At 35.9% G+C, this 19653-nt stretch overlaps 7 protein-coding genes across 7 annotated transcripts; 5 read left to right on the forward strand and 2 right to left on the reverse strand.

The window, feature by feature from the left end:
* Positions 1-534: 534 nt before the first annotated feature.
* Positions 535-1050, forward strand: MONOS_14162 (uncharacterized protein; the record flags this gene model as incomplete). The annotated part of the gene is made up of 1 exon (XM_067866941.1): positions 535-1050. One exon carries the CDS (start codon positions 535-537, stop codon positions 1048-1050), a length of 516 nt encoding a protein of 171 aa, XP_067722315.1.
* Positions 1051-2325: 1275 nt separating this feature from the next.
* Positions 2326-2772, reverse strand: MONOS_14163 (uncharacterized protein; the record flags this gene model as incomplete). The annotated part of the gene is made up of 1 exon (XM_067866942.1): positions 2326-2772. One exon carries the CDS (start codon positions 2770-2772, stop codon positions 2326-2328), a length of 447 nt encoding a protein of 148 aa, XP_067722316.1.
* A 5052-nt stretch (positions 2773-7824) lies between these two features.
* MONOS_18022 (uncharacterized protein) lies at positions 7825-8046 on the reverse strand (the record flags this gene model as incomplete). The annotated part of the gene is made up of 1 exon (XM_067871001.1): positions 7825-8046. One exon carries the CDS (start codon positions 8044-8046, stop codon positions 7825-7827), a length of 222 nt encoding a protein of 73 aa, XP_067722317.1.
* A 6283-nt stretch (positions 8047-14329) lies between these two features.
* MONOS_4681 (uncharacterized protein) lies at positions 14330-14641 on the forward strand (the record flags this gene model as incomplete). Its single annotated transcript, XM_067874774.1, has 1 exon — positions 14330-14641. The coding sequence occupies one exon, from the start codon at positions 14330-14332 to the stop codon at positions 14639-14641; it is 312 nt and encodes a 103-aa protein (XP_067722318.1).
* A 150-nt stretch (positions 14642-14791) lies between these two features.
* MONOS_4680 (uncharacterized protein) lies at positions 14792-15025 on the forward strand (the record flags this gene model as incomplete). Its single annotated transcript, XM_067874773.1, has 1 exon — positions 14792-15025. The coding sequence occupies one exon, from the start codon at positions 14792-14794 to the stop codon at positions 15023-15025; it is 234 nt and encodes a 77-aa protein (XP_067722319.1).
* Positions 15026-15100: 75 nt separating this feature from the next.
* Positions 15101-15586, forward strand: MONOS_4679 (uncharacterized protein; the record flags this gene model as incomplete). Its single annotated transcript, XM_067874771.1, has 1 exon — positions 15101-15586. One exon carries the CDS (start codon positions 15101-15103, stop codon positions 15584-15586), a length of 486 nt encoding a protein of 161 aa, XP_067722320.1.
* Positions 15587-15668: 82 nt separating this feature from the next.
* Positions 15669-17411, forward strand: MONOS_4678 (uncharacterized protein; the record flags this gene model as incomplete). Its single annotated transcript, XM_067874770.1, has 1 exon — positions 15669-17411. One exon carries the CDS (start codon positions 15669-15671, stop codon positions 17409-17411), a length of 1743 nt encoding a protein of 580 aa, XP_067722321.1.
* Between the last annotated feature and the right edge of the window lie 2242 nt (positions 17412-19653).

The following is a 19653-nucleotide window of genomic DNA, read 5'->3' on the forward strand; positions in this document are numbered from 1 at the left end:
GAGATAGCCAATTGTGAAGTTCCTGCAGATGGAACATTCAAAGGAAGAGATGGAGAAATAATATTATCGCGCGAAGACTATTCTGACTGCTCCAATTGAGTGGAGCCATTTCTATCTGGATAATGAGCGATATCTGCTTTGGGGAGCTGTAGAAGGGAAAGAATGCGATGTTTGAAGGTGCATGAAGGTTCTTCCTTTTGTGTCAGTGAATGTGATTGAAGGCACTGATACGTTTACGTCAGCAGCGTTTGTAGCCGCACTGACAGATATTTGTGTGCGGCCGGTTTGTGTAGAAAAGGTATTAAGAACGATGAGATGAAGTGGAAGTTCTTCTATTTGAAGAATGAAAACAGCAGCTGTGCTGTTTGTGAAGGAGGTGGAGTGGTTTGATGAAAAAAAGAAGTGAAAGAAAAGGAAAGAGAAAGAAAAGGATAAAGGCAAACGATAAAACACAGATCGGTGTTGAACGGGCCAAGCAAATGCATGTACATGAAATCGGTAGTTGTGCAGGAGTTTGTATATGATGTGGGCTAAATGTGGGAAGTGAAAGAGGAAGGGTGGAAGGTGAGGAAGGATGTTGGATGGGAGAAGATGCGAGCAGGGTGTGTGTGTGTACGATGCGGTTCTGACGAACACGAAGGAGGTGCAGAGGTCTGTGGAGGTGCTGATGCAAGTGCCAGGAGGGTCGATTGTGCTGCAAAGGGGCAGTGCGACGAGGACACAGAGCGTTGTTCTGGGGGCGTATGGGACGTAGACGGTGTCGTATGCGTTCTATTTCCCGGAGGGTGGGGAGTTTGTGCACTATCCTGCGCAAATGGCAATGCGAGGGCATTGGATGTACTGCAGCCGAGAAGGACAAAGATACTTGTGGCAGAGCGCGCTACTGCACAGCCAGAGCGAAGAGATTGGGCGTATGTGTCGCAGGAGGCAGAGATAATAGTGTTGCTGGAGTTTCAGGAGAAGGAGAATCTCCTCAAAGCGGATGAAGAATTTTCAATGATAATGTTCCGGAGGGAGGAGAAGAGTATGTTTGATAGTGTGATTGCGTGATGTTTCCTTCGTGTGAAGATGACTGTGACGAAAGCAGATGTGTGTGCGCTTCAGTGTTGCCCGTTTATCAATGTGCGGACTTTTGTGTTAGGGAAAGAGTGCCAAAAATGTGAATATGAAAAATCTTATATATAATTAAATATAAAAGAAAAACAGTTTCAAACCATCTGTTATAATAATTATTATATTTATTTTTACTAGTAAAAGTCATATTTGATTCCACAAAAATAGATATTCATTCTGAGTTTAAAGAAAATCCGAATGAATTCAAACATCTGCAATAATCAGAATTCTTGCAAATTCACAAAAAAGAATCGATGCACACTATGAAAATTTCATGAATCAGCAATTACAAAATGAACTGAAAAACGCTATCACATATTTATCATTAATTCTCAATTTTTAATTTTGATCAATAAAGTTGATACATAATTTTTTGAAAAAAAATATATCTTCTCATAAAGAAGTTTGTTATGAGCCTACTAACATCACTGTGTGAGTTTTATATTTTCATTTGTATTATGGTAACGGAGTGTTTTTTTATTAATTTTCATGGGATTAATTTTTGATCCATAGCGACTTTTCAAAAAGAATTACCCATATAAATCATCTTAAATATAGAAATCAACATATAAGTTTCTTTTTTTTGTTGCATCACACTCAAAGGAATATGTTTTTACCACATTAACAGCAAAACATTCCCCAATTGTCAGTTCAATATCAATTTTGTATGAACAATAAAAGATTCAATAAAAAGCATTACTATATCAACAAAAACATGGTATCATAGTCAATTCAAAACACAAAAGAATACAAATACTTTAGGTGTAAAAACAAACTTGACTGTTTATCCTTTGTTTTCTACCCACTCCACCCTTTCTGATATTTCTCTTTTCCTAACTCAAAAAGATCAAATCCAACATAGAAAAAAGGCAGACACAGTGATGAAACATCACTTCACACTCTCAGCTATTCTCCTTTCCTAAAATCTGATCCAAAAATCATTGAAACTCTTCACAACACCCATCAAAAAATGAATCTCTATTTAGACATATATAAATAAATTTCGGGACTATTACCAAGTGCAAATAGGGACATTATAGGGACAGAAACAGTAAGAAAACAATCGGATTCTAACTATTGTGTACCTGGGAGGCTGTTCGTCGTATCCAGGTCCGGATATTGCAGCCTTCGGGCTGCAATATCAAATACGAACAGTCATGTCCAGCACCCTTCCGATAGAGTGCTAGCTAAGCATACACAACAACTAGTTTCTTAAAAAGGGACACTATTAATACAATTTTGAGATTCATTTAAAGATGAAGAGTTAAGAAGAAGATCAAATCTTCTTGAAAGAAGATCTTGAGAAGATTGAGAAAGAAGAGAAGAGTTAGATGATGTGATATCAGAGTGAAATGACTTTCTTGAACGTTGAACCTTTTCTTTCATTGTCGAAGATTCGAGGGCAACCAGAGAGCGTTGAGGAAGATATCCAACAGCAGATGCGCAGACAAATGAGCCCTTGCGCTCAAAGTACAAATAGTCCTTCATGTGAGGGACTGACAGTGATGGCCATGAAATTTGCTGAGATGGTACATACTCTTCAAAGTACCTCTCATGCACACACTCCTTGATAGATGATGACGATGGGGAGTTGTTTGATGAGGATGATTCAAGAATATTCAATTGCGAAGATGATGAAACAGATGAAGAAACATTCATATTGTTTTCGAAGAAGTTGATTAAGTCATGAAGTGTAGTGATGTGTTCAGTAGATAGATTGTTGTCGATAGTATTAACTAATGCACCAAATTCACTATCACAAATATTCTTTCCGTGGTGCTCAGCGAAGAAATTGAGTTGTGTATTTTTCTTTTTGAGAAGTTTTGATTGTTTGGAGAGGATGAAGTGAAGAAGGAAGCGATTTCGGTTGTGTGGACCTGAATCGCAGAAGAACTTAAAAGTGTGAGTGTCTGAGAAGAAGTGTCTTTTGATCACAGATTCCAGACACTCAATAACAAATCTGTGATCATTTGAGAGGCAGTCGGAGAAGAAGTTGAAAGTTCGTTTTATTTGTTGATTATTAATTTTTTGAAGAGAGATGATTGTGAATTGAGAGACTTGTTGATAATTAAAGAATTCTTGTTGAAGTTGATTTTTTCTGATGGGGAGTTTCCATTTCTCTTTGAAGTCGAAGACGAAGACTGCTTCTCCCTCTTTCAAATTATCAACAGTTGATTGATAGTGTTTGCGTTGCATTTCTGCAACAAGACGATGTTGTCGAAGAAGTTTGAGTGTATGAAACTCGGTAGAAGAAAGTCCATTTTTGTTTTGAGATGACTTCAATTTGTTTTCCAGATAGTTCAACTTCTCACACATGCCGCAGAGATCCGTTCGTCTTTTCGCTTTGGAGAAATTGGTGGTGAGTTTGTAGAAGTGGGAAAGAGAAACTTTGATGTTTGTTTCTTCAGAAAACTCTTTCCACAATTTTGTCTTGGGCTTGAAGATTAATCTTTTCTCGTTGGGAGAAAAGATGCCCATTTTCTTTCTTTTTTCTTTCAAAGCTTCCAATCCATAAGAAGATGTAATTGATGATGATAGTTGTGGAATGGAAGAAGAATGATGTGGTGGTGTGATAAACGATGATGATGGAGTTGTGTCTGTGTTTGTGTTGTTGATATTTAAAGATTGAGAAGAGGAGGAAGAAATAGAGGAACCACCAAATTGAATAGTTGGATGTGTAGATAGTGAGTTTTCTTTAATGTAGAATGATAGCGAAGGAGTGTAACCCTGTGCGTAAAGTTCTTTCCAAGTCTTAGTCCAATTGTCACTATCAAATTGTTTAATATCATCATCGTTACAAGTGATCCACATCTTGCTCAATTCTTTCTTTCTTTCCACAACAGCAATGTAATGACCATTACTGTTATCAAACTGTTTGTGAAGAACTTGACCAATGAAATGATAGAATGTTGTTTCTTTATTGTTGTTGTGAAATGTTGAATCTTTTTCATTTGCATATCCTTTGCAAAATGAACGTTTGTTCGACATATCAGTCTTGATTAGAAGTGTTCGAGAAGGTGGAGAACTAGCAGGATCAGTACATTCATGGGAGAGGGCTAGTACCTCTGGAAATGAAATCATTTCCTCCCACCGAGCAGTGCAGCATTTTTCTTTGCACTCTTCACAATATACTCTGTTTTTTCCATCTAGTATTTCAGTTGAAAACAAAGAAGATAAACCATTGTGAGTGGATGAAGAATTGATGATAATGCTATTGTTGATGTTGTCGATATGTGATGTGAGTTTTTGACATTTAAAACATTTGAAATGAGAAATCAAAATAGGACAGAAGCAATCTTTCTTTATCAATCCATCTTTTTCGAAAAGTCTATGAAGATTATCGAATGCCTCTGACACATTCTGCTGCTGCTTGCTTCCGTATCTGCAAAAATTTTCCCATTTGCTAACAATTGATGGGATCCATGAATGTACTTTTTTTCCATCTTTGAGGATTTGATTGCAAATACTCATCATTTGAAATGATAATGTTTGTTTTGAGCGTGTTTTTGAAATGATTGATGGTTTTTGTGAAGTGATTGAAGAAAAACACTGAAGAAGAGAGGCAAGATAACATGTGTTGCCTAAATTGATTAATCCTTTAAAACTAGTGTTTGTTATGTTTGTTAAGTTTTGTGAATGTGATGATGGAAATGGAGATGTTAACGGATTGGAAGGATGAAGATTCATTGTGTTGTTATTTGAAATGTTTTGTAATGATCTATTATTGTTTGTTAATTCGTTTTGATATGATTGAGGTGATTGTGATGGAGTTATTGAAATGTCATTATTTTTTGAAAATTTTGAGAGAAGATTTTGAAATGCCAGTGGAGGAATAAGAGTGGGAGAAGTGGCATATTCAATCAATTGACCACTAATCCACATATTTTCGTTGCTAAAGGATGATGAACCTTTGTCTGTTGGAGGAGTATTATCTATTTTTTTCTTTTTCTTTCTAATTGATGATGATGATGATGATGATGATGATGATGATGATGATGATGATGATGGTGAGGGTGATGATGATGATGATGATGATGATGATGATGATGATGATGATGGTGAGGGTGATGATGATGATGATGATGATGATGATGATGATGATGATGATGATGATGATGATGATGATGATGATGATGATGATGATGATGATGATGATGATGAGGATGAGGATGATGATGATGATGATATGGTAGTTTTTTCTTTGAAAAGTTTGTGAATAGGAATCAGTAATGGAGAAGAATGACGATGATGAAATGAATTTTTTTGTTTAATTTTTATTGTTTTTCTTTCAGCACGAAGTGGAGTGCTGATTGGATTGTTTACTGTTTGAGAAGGTGTATTATTTGTAGAAGAAGGTTTCACAGATGGAATGACATTGGCATTGTTGTAACTTTGATTTGTCTTTTTTGATGGCGAAGATAGTTTTTTGTTTGTATTATTTTTTTCTGTAATTATGATATCATCCCATGCAGATTCCTCTATGTACTGCTCGTAATCAGGAACTTTTTTTGGTTTTTTCTTGGCTGATTGCAATGACGTTGATGCTTCTGTGGAATGGGCCAACATCCAATTGTTGCCCTTTTCCCAATCTTGTTCATTAAGACCTTAAAAAAAAAAATAAAAAAAATAATTGAAAAAATAAAAAAACAGTAAAAAAAGAAATCATTATAAAATTTAATACAAACCACTTTTACATGATGGTGGGTGAGGCAATTGTGCTGGTATTAAAAATCCTTGGTTTTTTGTTAGAGTTTGTTTTGCATAATTATACTTTCCTTCAGTAATGTCAAATCCATAGTCCAGAAGCTCAGATAATGATGCGTTGCGCGTCAGTGCTTGTAGGATCATCGTTTGCGTGTGTAATTGTGCGTACTTGTACACAACTGAGAGATCTTTCAGAAGTATTTCGTAATATTCTAAGTTTTTTAAATAACAAAAAAATAAATATTAATAATAAATGAATATAATAATAGATAAATTAAAGTTATTAACAATCAAAAAATTTTGAAGTCCAAACCATTCAAGGACTTCAGTAAATCATTAATTACTGAAGATGATTTTCTGTAGTTGTAAAACAAATAGACGAGCAATGAATCAACGTCATCTCCACCGATGCGTTGTATTTCTTTCCATAGAACGTTGCATCGTGAATTTAGAGTTGACTCCTGTTTTGAAAATGACATTTTTGTGATTATTACAATTTATTATGGAATTATTATCAATTAATAAAAAAATGACAACTCGGGATTTTTCTTTATTTTTTGTTTTTTTAGAAATAAATATTTTTTCGAAAATGACTAATAACTTTATATAGTTCAAAAACATCTGCATCATTTTATTTTTCCAAATAAAAATAATCACAAAAATGATGACAAGCTCAAATGAGAAGTGTGATCAGTCACTAACAGATATATGAAAAAATGAGTATGATTAATCATTTCGATGCAGATGATCAGTATTTGACAAAAACAAGAAGGAAAAATTTTGCAAGAGGGAAAGTTATTAGAAAAAGAATGATCGAAATTTTGATCTATCATTATATTTCTTTTTTTTCTAAAAACTTTCCCTCTTGCAAAATTTTTCCTTCTTGTTTTTGTCAAATACTGATCATCTGCATCGAAATGATTAATCATACTCATTTTTTCATATATCTGTTAGTGACTGATCACACTTCTCATTTGAGCTTGTAATCATTTTTGTTATTATTTTTATTTGGAAAAATAAAATGATGCAGATGTTTTTGAACTATGTGAATTGGAATTTTTTTTTAAATTTTTTTAAAAAATGAAATAAAAAATAAACCTTCGAATATATTTTTTTTTTTTTTCAATTTGAATTGATTAACTCATTTTTTTGTAAAAGTTCGTTTTCATTATTAAATATTTTTTTTCATGCAAAATAAATCAAAAAAATGAAACGAACCATCAAAATAAATTAGTTTTGATAACAAATAGAAATAAAAAAATTATTTCTAAATAAAAAATTCTGAAATGAGAAAATAATAATAAAAAAAAAGAGAGATATATAAATTTTTAAATACTGCACAGATGTGTTGAATAGAGATTATTTGTTTAACTGATGAACAAATAAAAATAATAAGTTTGATTATTGTTTGAACATCAACAATTATTTATTTATTTTCTTTTTGAAATATCCGAGATGAAACAATAACTATAAATAAACAATTTTAATTTTTTTTATGTTTCATTTCACAAATCTTCTTTTATTTTCTTTTTCACATTATTATTCATCGATCACAATCAAAACACATATATCCTCTTTTTGATCACTTTTTTCTCCTAATGCCAATAATCATCCATTTCTGCTTCGCTTTTTTTGTAATTTCACCACCGACTTCATTCACATTTGAAAAAGATAATAACAATTTGAGATCGAAAATGTGAAGATAACGATAGTGATAATTCATTGAAATGAAATTCCTTCAACTTGAACAGCCTTTAAGAACATGCGACTGCACAACACACATACGCATTTCTCTCCTTTTGTCCTCTTTCCTCCAATCGGCCAAATTATCGAAGCATCCGACTTGATCAGTGGACGACTCTCTTCTGTATCTAATATAATTTCTCTCTTCTCTCCTTTCTCACACGCCCTCTTCTGCAATGCAGGGTGCTCCTCGCACGCAGACACACCAGACACACCAGCCTCAGCTCGATGCTCCCACCTGCCACACCCCCAAAGCCAATTCGCTCATGTGACAATAAGCATAACTGGCCAGGAAGTTGAGAAAGAGGAACATGGAGTTGCTGTCTTTTTCTCATCCACAAGTGGCTCTGCTCCTTCCTTCGCGATGAAACCGTTGCCTTCCAGCAGCGCTTGCAGAACTGTTTCCATGTGAGTTATTCCTTCTGTTCCATCACTTCCTCCTCCGGCTGCTCCTTGTGCTCCTCCTTGTGCTCCACCAATTCCCATCACTATTCCATTGTTCGATGATGGTGAATGATTCGTTCCATTCACATTCCCATCTCCTCAAACTGCTCCTCCTATTCCAACATTCGCGTTCATCACACTCATCGAGCTGTACCTGCTTCCCAGATTGATCGGAATCCTTTCCAAATAACCTCTTTGCATCAGCGGACGGAAGAAACAATTTGTTTTCCACATTTCATGCGCTTGCACAATCCCTGTCGTGAAAAGTTATTCAAACAGTGAATATTCAGATGTGGAAAAACTCAGCCGCTCTTCATCAGTCAGATCGAGTCTGTTGTCGATGCTCGTCCCACCTTTGTTCCGCATCACGATCGACTGCATTGGTGCATCCACCTCGCCGATGGGTTATTTATTCCAGTAAATGCATTTCCGTTTCTTCTTCTTCTCGCTCGCTCTCAAACCCAACACGTGCTTTGATTTGAATTAGCATCTGGCATGCAATCTTCTTCACCGCGTGCTTCCCTCCTCCCAGATGCTTTCAGATGAACGAAGCTTGATGAATACACTTGCTGTGGCTGTCACATGAAAATCTATTCACACGTTCTTCTCCGGTTTCAAGATGTCCCTCGCGTGGATCTATTGAAATGGGACATATTCATTCTCATTTGTTTTCTCCTTGATTTCCACAACTTCCATCTCCTCCATTGTTATCATTTTATCCTCCTCCTTCTCCTCCACTTGCTCCTCCACCTCCATTTCCACCCAGGCCCATCCCTCCCATCTGATGCATCATCCCCTTCCTCATATTTCCTTCCTCCACTCAATACTCCACTCTTCCATTAAAATTTGTAAATTTGTGTGTTTGCTAATCAATAGGATATTTTCATGTTGCTTTGCACACACACACACAAACACCTCTGTGTCTTTATACAGCAGCGGATTGGCACCTAAATTGAAAGGAAAATGCAACAGATCCGGCAGCAAGCGCATGCCAGCCTCTGTGTAGAGCAGCCCATCGTAGCGGTTGAATGTCTCGTCGGCTGGAGCGAGCTCGTGGGCAAACGCGTGGTTCAACTGGATCAAAGCTAGTTCTTTCCACAGAATCGCCTTCTCTGTGTTGTGGCTGTGCACATCCACAACAGTTGCAGAAGGAAGGATCCACAGGCCAATCACCACATGCAATGCAGTTGCGTTGCTTTTCGACTGCATTCGTTGCATCTCGTTTGTTTCTTGCTCTTCTTCTCGACTCTGCGGCATCATTGAGGATGTTGGAGAAGAACGAACTGACTGCGATGGTCTGTTGATGTCTCCAGCATCAGAAAATTTCTCCAAGCATCCACTTGTTTTTTGATTGTCTGTTTCAACCACAAATACAGAACTACATGTGTTCAACATGCGAAGAACTGGGCGAAAAAAGTATTTGATTTTTTCGTGTGTTCTTGCAAAAATGGCTCCGTTAAGCGGTCAAATTGACAGATCAGTCAATAAAGAAGAAGGGGAAGAAGAAGAGGAGGAGGATGCTGAAGAGACAAGAGAGAAATACACATTGTTGTCGAGAACTCTCATCAGTTGGTTCTGAATGAATGATGGAATTGAGGTTGAACATTATTTAATTGAAAAAAAACAGGAATGAGCATCTTTATTTGAATAAACTCAAAAGTTGGAAAAAAAATATATATAATCGTTAATGAAAAGGCAAACAACACGAAACATTTCAATAAGCCTTTCTAATTTTTCTCGAAATGATATATTTATTTATATTATGTTTAATAGCTTCATTCATCTTCTTGTCATCACTTCAGTCACTTAAAAAAAGACAATAATTGATTTTTGAGTATTTTGCAAATTGATAATAAAAACATACTTTGTTAAAAATGAACAAGAATTAATATAGTCACATTGAATAGTCTTTCTCTTTGTTTCATCAAAAATTGTCTATGTGCCAAACAAAATTACCAGTTTCTAAATAAATAGGTCAAAATTCTTATATTAATGAAAAATAACAACGATTTGTAACAAACCTTTTATACAGCTTTGTCATTACAAGTCAGACGTCCTCACATATTAAATATATAGAATGACTGAAAAAAAATAAGAAAAATCTTCGAAGACAGTGCATGGGAAACAATTCATTTCACACAACACTTCATCCCAAATAAAAAATATGTTAAAAAACAAATTATTACCAACTTTTTCCACTAACAGATTTTCAAAAAAAGCATCAGACATGTTTATTATTGTTATTTATTCGCATTGAGCAAAATAGATCATGGTATTCTTAATGGCGCCATTAATAATAATTTGTATTTTTTATGATCAAAAATTTCAAAAATTTTTCAAAATTTTTTATTTTTGTTTCATTTAATTTGTGAATATTATTGCTTTGTTAATGTAAAAAAAGTCATATGAATGTTGTTAATTAATTATTAAAACTTTTTTTTTAATGTGATATCAAAATTAATAAAAATAATATTTATCAGAAATTTAAATATTTTTTTTTGAAGTATTTGACATTTATTTTTTAATTATCAAATAATGAGAAAGCAATATGAGTTGTTAATTATTTTTTCCGCAATGAAAAAAAATTTAGAAATTTTCATTAAACTTTGAATATTTTTTTTATCGTATCTTATTTTATATTTGTTCAAAAATAGATAAACATTTTTTATATTTTTATGTTCAATTTTTTATTGGTCAGAAATTTAACATATTTAGTTGAATTTGATTTTTATTATTTTTTTTTTGTTTTATGAGTTCCATTTCTCATAAAAAAATTCCCATATATTGCAATTTCATTGACTGGATCGGTTTATCGACAATGTTGTCAGCTAAAAGGGTTCATAATGGATTGGAATTTAGAAGCCTGCAGAAGGATATGGTCCAACTCACAAATTTTTTTCAAAAAATGTCACTCTCTCACGCAGAAATGGTTTCATTTATGTTTTTCCAACAAACACAAGTAGGAAGGCAACTTTTCGAAAGTTTATTAAAATCATTTAATGGCGTGTCTTTCTTAAACAATGTTTTATTTATGTAATTTTACTTTATTCAATGTTTTTTTAAATATTCTTTTTTTATTTATAAATATTTATTATTATTATTTTTTTATTTTGCAATATGAAGATCCACTGAAACGAACCATAAAAGAGCTGAGTCATGTTTTCAATAGCCTCTCCTATGAATTACAAAGTGAAATGCTATTGATTCTGACAAAAGAATTCTCTCAGCAGACACTAAGCCAAGAGTTTGGGTTTGTAATTAAACCAGCGCCTTTTCAAGCATCCTTTTTCGATCAAAAGAAAGAAATTTCAACAGACAGAACACCGCCAATGAAAAGGAAACAACGTTCTTCTCAACGTGATTCTTCAAAATCATATTTTGGATATCTTGGAGCCGAAAATGAAAAAATTAAAACAATAGAAATAGATATGGAAGATTCAGAAGATTGCATTTCACTCAATTACACTCCGAAATCATCTTCATTATCACCATCAACTTCAACATTATCATCATCCTCATCTTCCTCAATCAACCCTCTCTCCTTTCCATCTCCTTTTATGTTTTCTGCTTTTCCTCCATCAGAAAAATCAATTCCATCATCTTCTTCACCTTTCCCATCATTCTCATCTCCTTCCTCCTCCTCATTCCCATCGACTTCATTTTCTTCCTCATCCTTCCCTTCTGCTTCAAATTTATCCTCTTTCCATCCTTTGAATATGGCTTCTCCATCTTCATTTCAATCTTCCTTCTCCCCATCATTTCCATCTTCTTTCCCATCAACTCCTTCGAATATTCATCCTTCAACAGTTTCATCCGCATCCTCATCTGCTTCCTTTCCTGATTCCCCCTCTTCCTCTTCCTCTTTGTCTTCTTCTCTTTCTCCTTTTCCTTCCCCTTCCACTTCTCCTTCTCCTCCATCTTACTCCTCTCCTTCCTCTCTCTCATCCTCCTCTTCCTCTTCCTCTCCTTTATTTTCATCTTCTCCTTCTCCTTCTCCTCCATCTCACTCCTCTCCTTCCTCTTCATCCTCCTCCTCTTCTTCTTGTTCTTCTTGTTCTTGTTCTTCTTCCTCCTCCTCCACTTCCTCTCCCTCTTTAACTTTGTCAACTTTATCACCCTTAGAGCCAGAGTTCGCAACACTCTTTCACAGCACAAAGAAAATATCTTCAAATGAAGATGACGATATGGAATCCAATTCAAAAAACCCTTCAAGAACTGACACAGTTTATCTGATGTTTGCACCAATTGAGAGATTTATCGACTGTTTATCAATGCATGTGATGGATGGTGATGTGGGTTCAAGATCTTGTGTTTACAAATACAAAATTTCGAAAAGAGGATTGAGGAATCTGGGAAAGACTTGTTCATTCAGTTCATTATGTCAATGTTTTGCATCTCTGGATTTGGGAAGGAGCTTTTCGAGCAAAAGAAACTTAACAGATCGACAATCGCTTCAATTGGTTCTGCAATGTTTGAGTGGGTGTGATTTTCAGAAATTCTTTTGGGGAACGAAGAGAATGATTCAGATGTTTGAGAATAATTTTGGACCATTGATGGAACCTAAAGGTTCTCTTTCAACATATGAAAAATTTCTGGAGTTATTGTCGGAGGAGGATGATGGTGTTATTAAAAAGTTTCAACTTCATAGTCACAAGTTTATGAAATGTCAGTCTTGTAATCAATTGACTTCAAAGCCAAGGGGAATCACGTTGGAGGTGCCAATATCAAACGCTGATATTGTTGAAGGTTTAAATTCTTATTTTTCTGTCGTGAAAGAGGAGGAGGATCAAATGAAACAGGTGTGTGGAAAATGTTCAACTGGAAGAATTGAATTGAAATGGATCAGGCTTGATGCTTTTCCATGTGTTTTGTGTGTGTTTCATAACAATCTGACACCTTCATCAGTCAATCCCCCTCCAACTCAACTGTTTGTTGCTGAAAAAGGAAATGGCCCTTTTGATATCTGCTTTTTTGATCCTTTGAAAGCAAAAACTTCCCTGAAATTCTTCTCTGACAATAATATGATTGCAGCAAAATATCAGCTTTGTGGAACTGTGATTCATTCAACATCAAAATTCAAAGATGGACATTTCATTGCAGTTGTGAAGGATAAAAAGCATTTGATTGAAGAGAAAAGCATTTTCTTTGAATGCGACGATGAGGTTGTTTCACTGCTAGCATTTGATAAATGGAATCAGTATTGGAAAAATTTATCACTGGAAGGATGGAAGTCAGGATTAACATTTTATCAACTTATTGAATAAATATTTATTTTTTTTGTAATTTTTTTTTTCATTTTTAATTAACATTTTTAATAAAAAAATACCAATAAAATATTTCTTTGAATAAATTTAATTTTTTTCACCTTTATTCAAACAATAAAAAAATCAAAACCAATTTCTGATGAAATGTTTGCATTAATAAAACAATAATATTCACAAATTAAATGAAACAAAAATAAAAAATTTTGAAAAATTTTTGAAATTTTTGATCATAAAAAATACAAATTATTATTAATGGCGCCATTAAGAATACCATGATCTATTTTGCTCAATGCGAATAAATAACAATAATAAACATGTCTGATGCTTTTTTTGAAAATCTGTTAGTGGAAAAAGTTGGTAATAATTTGTTTTTTAACATATTTTTTATTTGGGATGAAGTGTTGTGTGAAATGAATTGTTTCCCATGCACTGTCTTCGAAGATTTTTCTTATTTTTTTTCAGTCATTCTATATATTTAATATGTGAGGACGTCTGACTTGTAATGACAAAGCTGTATAAAAGGTTTGTTACAAATCGTTGTTATTTTTCATTAATATAAGAATTTTGACCTATTTATTTAGAAACTGGTAATTTTGTTTGGCACATAGACAATTTTTGATGAAACAAAGAGAAAGACTATTCAATGTGACTATATTAATTCTTGTTCATTTTTGACAAAGTTTGTTTTTATTATTAATTTGAAAAATTTATAAAATCCAGTCATTGTATTTCTATTAATGTGTGATATGAAATTATTATCAAATTATCAATATTCATTTTTTATTAGGAAGTGTATCTGAAATATGAAATGTCACAGAACAAAATCATTGTGTGAAAGATTGGAAAGTGAAGAAAAGAACTTTATAAAGTATTGGATAAGCTCTACAGGCAAAACAAGAGAGATGAAGATGAGCAGGGAGTGAAAGAAGCTTAGAAAGATTCTGACAGTGTTCCGAAGAAGTTGAGAAGAATTCGATGATGAAGACTGACGGAACATAAGCTCAGGGGATGGATGGCTGTATGAAGAGGACAATGCAGACGATGAGAATATTCTGAAGCTGATGAGCTATGAGAATGTGGTGAATGTGGGAGGAATTCTATCAGATGACGAATCAACTGACAGCTCAGAAAGCGATGTGAATGAAAAGGAAGGAGCATATGATGATGATGCGAATGACACTGAAACAAAACAAAGTGCTTCGATGAAAAAGAAAGAAAACGAAAACAACGAAGTTCAAGAAAGTGTTGAAATGCTTCAAAAGAAAGTTAATCAAACAGAAGCAGAAAAGAATACAAACGCAAAAGAATCAATAAGAAACGGCAAAAAAGACGAAACGCATTCAGATGAGCCAAAACCAGAGCCTCTTTCATAACAATCCAAGCAAAAACAGAAGCAGCAGCAGTAACAGAACATCAATTCCATCTCCAATGCAATCATCTTCTCCACAGCCTAAATAATACTCTTCAGCAAGAGATACCTTTGGAACGATGTACTTTACACGAGGGAAGCGAATGAACGGCGGATGGAGATGGGGAGAGGAGCTGTTGGTGCACCAATAACGCTTCCATCAACAGTTGTTGTTGTTGGAGGAGGAGTGGTGATATTAGGTGTGATGGGGATGAAGAAGTTCAACAGAAAAGTGACAAGGGCGATGCAAGATGAGTTTCAGAATGAGAAAGGGAAAGTGGACGATGAAGAGGCGAAGATCGCGTTTAATTCATTGGAATCTAATGATCAGAGAGAGAAACAGCTTTAGTTGATGAAACAACAGGAAATACAGAAGAAGAAGAAGGAGAAAGAAGAAGAGCGGGAATGCAGAAAAATGGAGAAAATGACGAAGAAGATAGAGGAAAGAGACAAAAATCTGTTTAGCAGCATCCAAGGAATTCTGCAACCACACCTTGAGACAGGCACACCGATTAACCAGAAGGAGAACAAAATGGCAAGCGAGGCGCAGCAAGAGGCGAAAGAAAACCAAACGCCAATTTTAACAAGAGAGCAGAAATTGGACTGCATGTTGAATGACCTCGCTAATTCTGACCTGGAAGATTTGAGCGATGAACTAGATGTACCTTGCCGTTATGTGTGTATCAAAAGCGAGGAGAACGGGCAATTTGTGTGGAAGATGCGAAAAGTGCCTGTGTATGCGGCAGTCGACGCGAGGCATACAAGAACGCGGTTGGATCTGATGAGTGCGCTGAAGAGCGGGCTGAGACAGAGCAGGGCGGAGTTGAGAAGAGGAAGGGGGATGAAGTGGAGGGGCTGGTGGCCATGCAAAGAGGAAGCAGAGGCGACACTCAGGAAGGGAAGGAAATGAGCAGGGAAAGGATCACCTTTGATGTTTCAGAAGGAGAAAGGGATAAGAACATTCAATCAGAGCAGTGTTCCTGGAAGAAGAGATGCTCTGTCGAAGCTGTTTTCTTCGCTATCTTTCTCGTAGTTGGCATCTTTCTTCATTTCTCACAACAGAAGAAAGAACCCAGGAACTTCTGTTGGCCCTAAAAACTTTGGATGCTCATCTCACAAAAGACTGCAAAATCGACTCAAAATCACCAGCTCTTTCAACCTCTTCACCAAGTTCGGGTGCTTCTTCTCCCGCGATTCAACCTCAGTTCATTCCTATTCGAACGAAGGAAAATGAAAAATCCGCAACTCAGCAAACTTCGTCTTCTTCTTCATCTTCTTCGTCATCTTCTTCATCTCCTGTTTTTACCTCTGCTTCTTCTGCTTCAACTCCTCCTGCTATTCGACCGCTTGCACTGGAAGGAGGGAAAAGTCCTTCTACTCCAAACAAATTGCACCTTTCTTCGTCTGAGCAAATCGCTTTTGATCCTTTGGATGCAATCAACCAGGTGAAAGAACAAGCACAAAAGACAGAAACAAACAGAAAAGAGGTTTCACCAAAAGAGCAAACAGGAAATCTTCCTATTGAAAATGTGAATGAAACTGCTATTGTTCAAAAGAGTCCATTGATTTCAGAAGCGTTGCTTCCGCGTTCCAGTTCAAGGCATTTGTTTCCTGTGTATCCTGTTCCCTCTCAACAGCAAGCAGTCGCAAAGAAAAAGAAAGCTGCTTCAATGCTGTCACCGAAGCCGCAGCGCCTGCGAAGAGAAATGTGGCTGGGTGAACTGATAAAAGAGTGGCTTGTGTATGAAGATGCTGACCAGGATGCGTGGAATGAGATGAGAGAGATGGATGCAAAGGAGAACGAGGAAGGGTTTGAGACTGAAAGTTACAGTGAAGAAGAAGAGGAGGAAGAAGAGAAGGAGAAAGAAAGTGATGAATTAACAGAGAGAACAAAAGAAGATAGACAAGATGATGAAACGAAAAAAGAAGAAGATGGTCAATTGGTAGAAATGCAATCTTCGTCTTCACACATTCCTGATGATAATATTCAAAAACGTCATCATCATCGCCATCATCATCATCATCATCATCATCACAAAGATTCAACAGGCAGACATCATCAAAAGAATATTTGCCCAATTCACTCTTCCTCTTCATCGTCTCGTGTGATGTTCAGAAGGTGTCTTCCACTCACTCGGACACAAACAGTCATTATTTCTCAACAATCGCAGGCTGTTTCATCAACGCGACATTTCGTTCCCTCAAAAAAGATATTCGTTGTGAATGCTCTTTTGTTTGACCTGCCAAACCAATCTGTTTCTCAAACACAGCAACAGCCATATTCGTCAACATCCTCTTCGTTTTCTCCTTCTTCAATCTCTCCTTCAGCAGCCAGCTCCATTCGCCTCATGCAGCTTATGCAGCTCACACGGGGTATCAACAGAGAAGTGACAATAAACGAGACAGAGATGCAATTTCCACAAAAGATACAAGGCGCTCGTGTACTCAACTCTGCCTCCACACAGCCGATTGCCCAGCGCATCCATCCAATCATTCTATACGGAGATCTGTCTGCTCATTCGCTCGAAGACCCCGCTCTGCGCTTCCTTCTTCAGGGAGTGGAGACACAAACACACCCATCTTTATGTAAAGGAGGAGTTGTTACAAGAGCACTGACTGCTCCGTCGATGGCAAATGAGAATGTGGAGATGGCAGAAACGACAGAAAAGATGAAGAGAAAAAAAGTGCTCCCGAAGAGGATTGGATGTGTTCGTGCATTGTGGAGAAGAGAATGAAGACTGAGACAAGAAAATGACTCTGCAATAACTTCAGCTCTGCAGCATTTGGATTCATTCGCTCCATCTTCTTCTTCTTCGTATTCAAACAATAATCCAAAATTACTTCGACGCCGCCATTTTGCAGAAGCAGACGGGATGTCTTATCTTCGCGAAGAAGAAAATGAGCTGATGTTTGTTGTGCCAACAGCTATGAAGCAGCGGAGGGCAGAATTAACGCAGAAGAATCCAACGTATTTCAGATAGATGAAGCAAAAGGAAGCAGTTACCAGAACTGTTTTGATGAAAAAGCTGAAAAGGAAAGAAATAGAACTTCCTCAATTTTCTTTTAGCAAAAATTTGGAGGAAAAGATTGAAAAAAGAAAACGCAATGAAAAAGAGAGTTGTAAAAGGCATGATTCAGAGAATGAGTCTGATTCTGATTCAAAAATGAAAGATAGAATTCAAACGAAAAAGAATGAAGAACAGATAGACAAAACTTCTTCGTGTTCATTTGAAATTCAACAAGTTCACCCAATTTTCCGTCAAACTTCATTTTCTTCACCAAAGTTTCGTGTTTTTCGACTGCTTGGCGCTTCAAGTTATTCATTTTTGCATCCATCTTCTCAGACTTATTCATCTTCACCTTTATCACATTCGTTGGCTGAGACATCAAAATCACCTTGTTCTTATTCATTGCTTGATTTATCACAGTCTTCCACCTCTTCTTCTCCTTGGGACTTCAATCGAATTGCAAAGGCGACACAGTTACCACTTGTTCCGCACATGTTTCAACCTCTTCACAGACGCTTTCCTTCGTCTCTTTCTGATCCGCATTCACTTGTGTGGTGGATGCGCCTGATGAGCGAAATGAATTTGTAATTCAAAAACGAGAGTGATAATGATGATGACGGTGCTGATATCGAATTTGATGAAGATTCATGTTATATGGAAATAAATGATGAAAGTGATGATTGAACTGGAAAGACAATGGAACAAGAACAGCAGAGATTGAATCAAAGTAATACATTTGCCATATGCAGTCAGGGCGATAGTGCTTCATTGTGCTTGATGAACAGTCGAACAGACAGAAGAGCCAGATTAATACAAAGACGAAGGAGCAACCAGATAAATGATAATATTTATATACCACATGATTTTGATCAATCGCAACTTCATCCTTTATATCCTTTTGTATTGTCTTCATTTTCTCCTTCAACTCCTTATTTTTCATCAACCTTCTTCAACGAACAACAAAAAAATTGTCATTTCCATTTCATTCAACTCCTGTTAAATCCAGGGCCAAGCGTCATCTTTTATTTTCTTTTCGGAAGCACAAAAGGATTATTTATTCTATCGCAGAATATCAGCTGAAATTATATGTCAACGGAAGTGATTCAATATCAAACCAAGAAAAGCCGATCGTCGGGTGCACAATCCATGAAGGTTGCTTCTGCATAATTCATTTTGAGATTGAAAGAATTCACCGAAAACAGAAGGAGCAGGGCAGAAAACGTTATTTGGAACAAATTATAATGTGGATGATCTTCGAGAGATTGCATAATGTCATGCGCCTTCAATATATCGCAGAAGATGAAACAAAGAGAGAAAGCGGTTGTTTTAGGAAAACAAATAATCGAAGGACAAATCTATGAAATAAGTGCGTCTGCAGCGGATGAAAAAGGAGAAATGTGAATGGCAAAAGAAATTGAAGGTTTTGAAGAGCTTGTTGATATGATTGAAGAAACAAAATTAGAGGAACTTATGAAGATATATTTTTTCTGTGTTGATGTTATTCTTTTTCAAAGCAAATAGTAGCATATATGCCAGTTGAAAATGGGATGAAAGCTCATGAATTTGGAAATGACACGGAAAATATTCAAAAATTAAAAGAAACAATGATAGAAAATCAACTGTTTTATATGATGAAAATAGAAGGAACAATAAAGAAAATAGAAAAAGGTTATCTTTTCCAGTGATTTTTGTATTTGGAGCACGGAATGTGAGAGTGTTTGTGGGAGTGAAAGAGGAGATGAGAAGAGAGAGGGAGGCATCGCTGAAGGGAGCAACGCATCCGAGAACATGCTCCATCGTGGCAAATGGGTTTTTCTGTGTTTTGCTACAAGCATCTGCATCAATTCCACCATTTGCAACGATTTTATTCCCGTTGTTTGTTGCATCCTTTTCAACATTATCTCCATTTGACGAATCCGTTGAACTGCTCAGCAACAACAGGAACTTAATGATGAAGTTTCAGCAAAAT

Source organism: Monocercomonoides exilis, assembly GCF_001643675.1.
Source record: "Monocercomonoides exilis strain PA203 chromosome Unknown scaffold42-869251, whole genome shotgun sequence".
NCBI classification, from domain to species: Eukaryota; Preaxostyla; order Oxymonadida; family Polymastigidae; genus Monocercomonoides; species Monocercomonoides exilis.